The 10,162-nt window shown below is 33.1% G+C and overlaps 1 protein-coding gene and 1 pseudogene across 1 annotated transcript; both read left to right on the top strand.

Annotated features, from left to right (window-relative positions):
• The first annotated feature begins 1,875 nt into the window (after positions 1-1,875).
• On the top strand, positions 1,876-5,326 carry LOC106326019 (leucine-rich repeat extensin-like protein 5). Its single transcript, XM_013764061.1, has 4 exons — positions 1,876-1,923; positions 2,072-2,185; positions 2,263-3,276; positions 5,199-5,326. The coding sequence occupies exons 2-4, from the start codon at positions 2,107-2,109 to the stop codon at positions 5,228-5,230; spliced, it is 1,125 nt and encodes a 374-aa protein (XP_013619515.1). The 5' UTR covers positions 1,876-1,923; positions 2,072-2,106; the 3' UTR covers positions 5,231-5,326.
• Positions 5,327-7,039: 1,713 nt separating this feature from the next.
• LOC106323875 lies at positions 7,040-7,487 on the top strand (annotated as a pseudogene).
• Positions 7,488-10,162: the final 2,675 nt, after the last annotated feature.

Raw genomic sequence — 10,162 nt, 5'->3', positions numbered from 1 at the left:
TCTAGCTTCTCATCATCTCCCCAATAGATCATGCAGTTGTCGATGCAAACATCTATCATCTCCGAAGGCAACCCAAGACTATAAACCAGTTTCTGAATCTCATAATAAGAATCAGCAGACACATTGTCTTCCGGCAAGTACTCTTTAAACAAGTCCGCCCATTCGTTCATGCAACTTTCAGGTAGATTGTGATCAGTTTTAATATTCATCATTCTAGCAGCTAACGACAATTTAGAGAGACCTTCTCTACAACCACTGTAAAGTGGTTGATTCGCCGCGTTTAACATTTCGTAAAACTTTTTTGCATCTATATTAGGTTCTTCATCTTCATCATGAGCTACGAATGCATCAGCTACCATATCATGAACCCTATCATAATCTACCATCTCCTCCTGCTGGTAACTATGTTCATTATGCAAATGATGATCAACCGGTTCTTTTTCCTGAAAATTGCTATTACTACTACTAGCTTCATTCTGATCATAATTAAAACCTTCTCCATGTTGAAACCAGATATAGTAATTTGCCGTGAAACCTCTATTTATTAAATGCTTCCAAACATTTTCACGGTTTGCCAGTTTCGAATTGTTGCATTTCCGACAAGGACAGAACATCTTACCACTTTCTTGGGCGAGCGGTGTTGAATCTGCTTGATGCATAAATGTCTCCAGACCCGCAAGGTATTCTTTCGTCACTCTCCCGTTAGCATCTCTATGCATATACATCCACTTCCGCAACTCGTAAATAGTCCCGGAGCCAGCCATTTTTTTTCTTTCACGTTTTTTGTTGTTGGTGTGTTTAAAATGATGTTCAAACATCCATATTTATAGGAAAATTCGAATCTGGTAGTTGTAATTTTGCTATGAATTTACGATGAAAATTAATTAGGTGGGCAAAAAAAACGTGTAACACCTATGAAGTTGGTGGATTCAAAAATTTCCTCGCTAAATACACGTAAACTATTTCCTCGTAAATACCACGCAAAATTTACGTCGTATTTATGAGGAAATAGTTTTTCCTCGTAAAATACTAGTAAAATTACATCCACTTTACGACGAAACAGTTTTGTCGTTACGTTACGAGGAAATAACGATGACTTTAGTTTTTCACGTAAATTCGTCGTAAATTCTACGCAAATTTACGAGGATTGTTTTTCCTCGTTAATTTTCGTCGTTAAGCATGTGTTTTCTTGTAGTGGTTTCACAGAATGTAGATCATCTTCCTGGAGGGTTTAGTATTGCAGACTCAAATTCAGTCCCAATTCCACTTAAAAAATCACATCTTTAATAGGTCGGTCTAATTCTACTTGGCAAAGCTTTTGGTTCTTTCTTTAGTTTCATGAACATGTCACAACTAAATGATTGTAGCAGTTAAATATTTGAATTTCTAAAACATATATTATCTTTGATTTGGTAGAATTATGTTGCGTACATCAAAGAACCAGGAATTGTATTAAGCTTATTTTCTGGGGGAGGATATATAAATAAAATAGTGTAGAGAATCAGTTGTGTTCAAATTATATTTTTTCTCAACCGTCAAGTCCAGAAAGAAGAGTATCTTGTAGAATATGTGAAGCTTATGCAAATGGATGTAGTCAAGAAAAAGATAAATCTAAAGAGCTTTGTTTGAGTACAAAGCAAGCAAAAGTTTACTATAAAACAACTTTCCTCTGTGATTAATGTTGCAATGTCAAGCAAGCATATATATATGCCCATTGTCGTACAAATGTGTATATTCTTGTACTATAACATGTTAGTTTAGACGGTCAAAAATCAATTAATTATTTCAAAATAGTTAAGGACTAGCAATAAGAATATAAACATTTAATTTCAGGAGTAAAGCGAGACCTGGAGGACAACAAAGTGAACTCTTAAAGGACCAATCTTTATGAGAAACATAACAGAAACTTATATTCTTCCACAGGTTGCCTTTGAATGATTCCTAGAGTTTTGTGTTTTCTTTTCTACACATGCATACACACACAATAAGATATATATATATATATATATAGAAAGAGAGATTAGAGAAGATAAATATTCAAGTAATCTTGCTTTTCTTCCTCTTGGTAAAGATTTAGCATCTCTTCTGGACTTCATCTTAAAACCCATGGAATCAAATAGAGCTATCACAACCATTTGTATTCTCCTTTGTCTCTTTCTCTCGGCCAGCTTCTTCACTTATTCTGGTAAGCCTTTCTCTTCTTCTCTCCATTTCTATCTCCAAAAGCATTTAATATAATTTAATTTAGTTTTATTTTTGTAGTAGATGCAAGAAAACTTGTGGGACTTGAGAGAGAATCAAAGAAGAAGTCAAAGAAGCTGATCATCAAAGCATTAAAACATACATCAATGTTAGAGAAAATGATGACACAACTCAATCTAGCTCAGCCTTTGTATTACTCAACAACATCCTGCAACACTCAACCTAATAGTGTTAGTGCAACTCTCACTCTATCTCCCTATGTTCCACTTGCCCCACTGTCAGTTCCCGAAAATGCCTCTCCTTTTTGCGTCAATCCTCCAAATACTCCTCTAAACTCACCTCCTTCCTCCTCCTACCCTGAACTTAGCCCACCTCCAGGCCCAATCAATGTACCTAACCCAGCTGAATCATCTTCTAATCCGAACTCGAACCCAAACACACCTGACTCCACCTCAAACCCAAACCCAAACTCAATTCCAAACCCACCTGAAACATCCTCCTCTAACCCGAACCCACCTGTTACCGTTCCTAACCCACCCGAATCATCTTCTAACCCAAACCCACCAGAATCATCGTTAAACCCCAACCCACCCGTTACAGTCCCAAACCCACCGGACATTTCCAGTCCAAACCCGCCAGAGACAGTTCCTAGCCCTTCAGTACCAGGCCCATCAGGACCCATTTCAGGCCCACCTTACTCCGAGCAAGGCCCATCAACCCCGACCGACACTCCTACACCGTCTGGTAATATTCCAACCCCATCATCAGGGTTTTTACCTCCGATCGTCTATCCGCCTCCTATGGTACCACCGCCACCAAGCGTGACTCCGACCTCGGCTTACTGGTGCGTTGCTAAGCCTTCAGTGCCTGACCCAATCATCCAAGAAGCACTGAATTTTGCATGTGGGTCAGGCGCTGATTGCCATTCAATTCAGCCCAATGGGGCATGCTTTAAACCCAATACATTGTGGGCCCATGCTTCATACGCCTTCAATAGCTATTGGCAGCGGACCAAAGGTTCTGGTGGGTCGTGCTCGTTCGGCGGCACCGGCATGCTTGTCACCGTCGACCCAAGTAAAATATTTACATATATATTTCAAACTAGGTGTTTAGAAATTTTTTAAATTTTTTATTAAATCTAACTTATATTTAAAAATAAATTTTATTAAATATTATATATTTTACTATTTTCTTACTAATATTTAATATAGATTTGTTATATATTAAAGGGCAAATCTCCAAAATAGCACATTTCTAAGTTTATATCACAAAAATAGCACTCAAAAACTAAAATGACCAAAATAGCACCTTTTTAAGTTTATCCTTAGAAAATTTTAATTTTTTTATTTTTCAAAATTTGAAATCTTATCCCCAAAACCTCATTTCTCAACTCTAAACCCTAAACCCTAAACTCTAAACCCTAAACCCTAAACTCTAAACCCTAAACCCTAAACTCTAAACCCTAAACCCTAAACTCTAAACCCTAAACCCTAAACTCTAAACCCTAAACCCTAAACTCTAAACCCTAAACCCTAAACTCTAAACTATTAAATCAATTTGTATAAAAAAATTGTAGAAATTTTTGAAAGGTTTAGTAATACAAATTGTATAATTATACAAAATAATAATATTTCAAAATTTGAAATATTATATATGAATATATTTATTTTATAGATGTTATATGATCTATTACCATATTTAAAAAAAATTACCAAAAGGAAATATCAATATTAAATGTAATATATGAATTAATACCATATTCTAATAAGTTTGCCAAAAATATAAATCAATATTAAATGAAATTATCCATGTCATATTTTTCCGGAAGCCATGTCATCAATTCCAGTAGCCATGTTATATTTGTTTTGTGAAATTGATTGTAGAGACGACATGTGGCAAAATCACTTCGCAAATATAGTCTAGGCGACTAGGTGTTTTCCTGCACCATGTGAAGTAAAAAAAATTTTAAATCTAACTTATATTTAAAAAAAAGTTTTATTAAATATTATAGATTTTACTATTTTTTACTAATATTTAATATAGATTTTATATATATTAAATCAATTTGTTTAAAACTAATAAAAAATGATATAAAATTGTACAATTATCAAAACTTTAGCCTAAAAAATATTTATAAAATTATAGATATATAAGAAACTAATGATCTTATGATTAGATATTTAATTTTTTTTTTTAAATTGTAGAAATTTTTGAAAGTTTTGGTAATACAAATTGTATAATTATACAAAAGTAATAATATTTCAAATTTTGAAATGTTATATATGAATATATTTATTTTAGATGATGTATGAGCTATTACCATATTTAAAAAAAGTTTACCAAAAAGAAATATCAATATTAAATGTAATATATGAATTATTACCATATTCTAATAAGTTTGCCAAAAATAAAAAATCAACATTAAATAAAATTATCCATGTCATATTTTTTCAGAAGCCATGTTATCAATTTCAGTAGTAATGTCATATTTGTTTTGTGAAATTGATTGTAGAGATGACATGTGGCAAAATCACTTCGCAAATATTTTCTAGGTGATTTCAAATTTTGAAATGTTATATATGAATATATTTATTTTATAGATGATGTATGAGCTACTACCATATTTAAAAAAAAATTACCAAAAAGAAATATTAATATTAAATATAATATATGAATAATTATCATATTCTAATAAGTTTGCCAAAAATATAAATCAACATTAAATAAAATTATCTATTTCATATTTTTTCGGAAGTCATGTCATCGATTTCAGTAGCCATATCATATTTGTTTTGTGAAATTGATTGTAGAGATGACATGTGGCAAAATCATTTGGCAAATATAGTCAAATATAGTCTAGGGGATAATAGTTATTCATCATAGTTTCCTTTTCCTTTTTTGGTGTTCGACTCTATCATAGTATTCCTTTTTCTTATTTAAAAGCTGATAATATGTATACTTGTTTAACCTTTTGACTCTTCTTTTATTGAAAACAGGCTTTAATGGGTGCCATTTTGATTTCTTCTAAAGTTCTAATGCATGAAGATGAAGACGTCTCTCGTTTTTTAATTTATTTTTCATGTGGATACGAATAATATCAACTATGTTTTGATACATATACTATAGTAAGTACATTAGGTGGGTCTCTCACTTGTAAGTTGTAACCAATTAAGGTTTATAAAATACTAATTTCCTATGGAATGGCATAACAGCATAGTTATAAATCTTATGCTAAATTCGTATCTTGCTTTTTTGGTAATGGACTAGGTCTTATAGACTTACAAATACGTTGCATCTACTAATTACTATCACTAATTATTCCTTTATTTTATACACACAATGATATTTATAGGACATTGTTTTCTTAAGAGAACTCTACTCCAGTTGCACACCCAGTGGCGGATCCAGAAATTTTTTTTACCGGTGTCATAAATTAAATTATTATTTAAAATTAATTTTTTTATTAAATATTAAGTAATGTTTTTATTTAACTAAACTATCTATCTATAATAGTAAAGGGTACTTCTCTCCTTTCTCCCGCGTCCACGTCAAGCATTTTGCGACACGTCAGCATCATCTCTTCTAGATTTTGGGCTTCGTTGCGGTTTGTTATTCTGTGGGCTTTGTTGCGGTTTGTTTTTGTTTATTTTGATGGGCTTCATATTATTTTGGCCCACCAGCTAATCTCCTTCTTCGACGCCGTAGGTTGCTGAACACTAATTTCACCGTCTTCTTCGTAACACACCACCAAGTAACGGATTCTTGATTTATGTTGAAGCCATAAACTCAGCATTTAATCTCAGTAAATTCTCTCCTACTACTTCTTATTCCACTAGAACCTTCGATATCTTCGGATTTTTCAGGATCTGGATCATATAAATGCGTTAAATCTAGGACTGTTCAATATGGCAAAACCGAACTGTACCAAACCGAACCAAACCGAAATAGATAATATGGTTTAGATTTGGTATATACCATACAAACCGAATGGATATGATTTTTAAAAAACCGTAGGATTTGGATATGGTTCGGTATATAACCGATATAACCGAATAAACCGAATAAAACCGATCAAAAAATAGAAACATGTAAATATGTATATATTTTATAACAACGTATGAAAATCATAAATTAATTTTTTTGCTAATAACTATTACCATATTTTTTACAGTAATAAAATAGTTCTGATTTGTAAAACACTTGAACTATAATTAAATAACAATTCATCGCAAACATGCTTCTTATTTTCTTAGTCTTCTTTTGATCTTTTTGCTTTAATTTAGCATTGACTAAATTGAAATAAAGATTATAAATTTGATGATAACAGTTAGTGAAAATTCTTCACAATTTTTTTATCTATAAACGAATAGAGTTTTGTGTTTAATAGAAAAAACATGACTTTGATGAACACTAAATATGAAAGAATATAATAACTTATTTTTTGTGCTTCGTGCTTCTGATTTATTTTTTGTTTTTTAGTTTTATTATTAAAATTTTGAGCTTTGATTTTAATTATAGATTTGATTATTTTATTAGATGATAGAAACATTTTTTCTTTTATTTAAACTTATAATATTTTTTAATAAATGAATATGTTGACAACAAAACTCTAAAATTCATATAATATGATCCCAAAATAAAGAATTATGTTTTTTGGTATAAAACAGAATAAACCGAAAACCGACGGTATATAAACCAAACCGAACCGAAGTAAATATAGATTCAGAATGGTAGTTATATTTTACTAACCGAAATACCGAAAAACCAAAAAAACCGAACCAATATCCGGATTGAAGTTAAATCTCATTTACGGACTATCCTTCGGCTTCGTCGATTGAGCTTAGATAAGAGAAACCCTAAAAGATAGCCGAGACCCCACCCCAATGGAGAGCGGCGAAATTGTCGGAATCGGAGATTACCACGTTGAGACGAAGCGAGAGAAGTGATGGTCGTTGCTCTCTCAACTACTCGCCGATCCGATTCTCGCTGACGTTCCGAGGAACCCAACACTGTCGGATGTCGTCACTCTCGTCAGCCTTGAAACAGGTAGCGCTATGCGACTCTCCATCGTCAAACTCGATGGCTCCTCCTTGGGTGATGTACTTTTATATTGGCATTTTGTCGAACATCTGGTGTGCATTGTAGATTTACATTTGCTTTTCTTCTTTTGGCAGATGTGGCGGTTATGAATTCAGCTACTTTGAAAGATCTGAAGATTTTTGAACAAGAAGAGAGTTAATGAGATGGAGCAAGCAAACATGGGTCATCGCCACATTTCTTGGTAAGGCTCTCACCTTTTTTATCTTTTCGGAAAAGAGAAGCCTTTGTTATTACAAGAGTTTTGTTTGTCGGAGTCCGGAACAAGTCTCAGGTTCATCCATGTCTTTTTAATAAGTGTTAATCTGGCTATGTTGTTGTACTATGTTCAAAGTACTTGTCTTTAACTTTGTTTTGATTGGCCATCATGAAAACAGATCGCATCTGTTCCATATGTGACGAAGCAGGGTCCGGGAAGACACTCGAAGAGGAAGAAGCATCATCTCTTTCGTTCACTCCACAAGATTTGTTAGATAGTACCCGTAGGTTGTGGACCAAACATAGTTATGTCATTCAACACTTGAGCTAAAATTTGAGGTCACTGGATACATTTTAAAAGCGCTATGATTTTTAATTTGTTTTATTTTTAGAAGTTAGGTCTGATATGTTTTTGAAACTATGTCAAGATTTCCAGTGATTAAAGTTTTAGTAATCTGTAACGGTGAAAAAATGTGGCTCCCTCTTGGGTTACTTACCATGGAGGTTTTAGAGGAACCATTGTTGTAGATTCTTGGCAACTTCTGACGGTTTCTTCACTGGTTTTTTTCTTAACTTTTTCTTTGAGATTCTGAACTAGACTTCCGTCTTTTCCATTTTATTATTATTATAGTTACTTTGATCTTTCTGTAATGATGGCCCTAAGAGCAGTGTCGTCAGCCATGGTGTGTGTGATGCTAATAGTGTTGTGGAAGGTGGAAGAGGTGAGGCCACTGAACCAAGTAACAGCTATGATGATAGGAGGAACACAAGCGAGGTTGCACCACAGAAGGAAGTTGTGTCCTTTGGAAAAAGGCACATAATGACTAATAATTACAGGTCTGTTGCATTAGGTTTTAAATATATTTCTCAAAGACAATGAAGTTAGAATACTTCAAATATTTTGTATATTTGATTTTGGTTGCTTTAATTATCATGATTATGCATCCCCTCACTTTTTTAATACAGTTAATGTGAAACGTCTCTTTCCACCACCATATCCATACCATTACTAAGGGTTAATTTTTTTTCATTTCCTGTATTTTTACAGAATTATCACACACCCATCACAAAAAGTATAACGTTGCTTATGGTTTTATTCCATATGCATATTAATAACAGTTTCATTACATATGCATAATACAGTTAAGAGAAAGAGGTCAAGAGATTCAGCACGAGAGTCAAATTTATAATTTATAATTATAGGTTTAACTAAAATCATGTTAACAATTTTTCTATGTAATAATCTAGCTAGGAAATTTTTTTGGGGTCAAAATGATAAAAATATTAATATTTATATCAAACCAAGATTGCATGCTATATAAATTTAGCTACACCACATAAATTTAATTTGAAATAAACCAAGTAAAAAATTAGTTTATAGAGGGTGTTCTCAACAAGATTGCATGCATATAATTAATTTCTAACTCATACCATCATCTCATAATTTATATAAAAAAATTTTAAAAATAAAAAAAATTATATAATAAAACACACAACAAACAGTTCTAACATTTGAATTGTATTAGGCAGAAAACACTTCATAAAAAGTGTTTTAAATTTGTATATCAACTTATTTTAAAACCAATTCCAATATATATATACATATATTATATTCAAATAAAAATAACAAGATTTAGAAAGTAGAATAAAAATCCAACCTCTAGTATATTATATAAAAGTGTCATTAATTTGAAAAAGTATCAGATTTTTAATACAAAACAAACATAAATGTTCTATTTGGATGTGAAAGCCCACAATATAAACAATAAAAATATAATGGGCCTTAGCCCGTACAAGAAACAAAAGATAAAACACTGAAAATTAGGTGTCAACTGCTCGTAGAACCCATGTACACGGGGTATCAGAAGTGGGGAGTTGAACCAACTGAGCTACTGTGATTCATTGTACAAAGCTTACAAAACCCAAATTTATAGTTTAAGAGATGTCAGCTGAAACCCCTACCTCCAACCTAGATCCGCCTCTGTGCACACCAATGCTTTGTTTGCTTAATTTGTATCACTAATTTAGTTATGTTCTTGGTGTTGTTATATTGATGAAATTATTTTTATTACTTTAGAACAATTTTACTATCAACTAAAATTTAATCTATACGTTTTTTTTTTTTTTTTGTCATCTCACTTTTACAGATTTATACTGACTCTGTAAACCAAACCGGGTGTTGGGGTCAAAATCGGTCACGACGGAATCAAATGTCAGAAAGTCCGTAAAAATCGGCATGAATGTTTGTACGAAAAATAAATGTTGGGGTCAAAAACGGTTACGACGAAGTTAACGTCCAAATCTCCGCAAAATACAAGTATGTCTTTCCGCAACAAATCATGCTCGGTCAAGAAAACGTCACAACGTATGTTCCCGAGTTAAAGCTTCGTTCGAATTCTATTTAGATCAAACATAAGCCATCGGAAACATACCCAGACCAGCTACGGATACGTTCGAGTATGACGATCGGAACACGAACGAACCAAGCTCGGTTATTACGCAACTACCGCACATGCACGTTGTCCGGTCGCTACGTAGCGACCGAGCTCGAGCCAAACTCGGTCCCTACGTAGCAACCGAGCGTCCGTCCCGCTCGGTCGCTACGTAGCGACCGAGCTCGGGCCAAGCTCGGTCACTACGTAGCGACCAAGCGTCCATCCCGCTT

The sequence above is a fragment of the Brassica oleracea genome, chromosome C2, assembly GCF_000695525.1.
Source record: "Brassica oleracea var. oleracea cultivar TO1000 chromosome C2, BOL, whole genome shotgun sequence".
Taxonomy (NCBI): Eukaryota; Viridiplantae; Streptophyta; class Magnoliopsida; order Brassicales; family Brassicaceae; genus Brassica; species Brassica oleracea.
The sequence above is the reverse complement of the archived record's forward strand: the minus strand, read 5'-3'. Positions and strand labels throughout refer to the sequence as shown.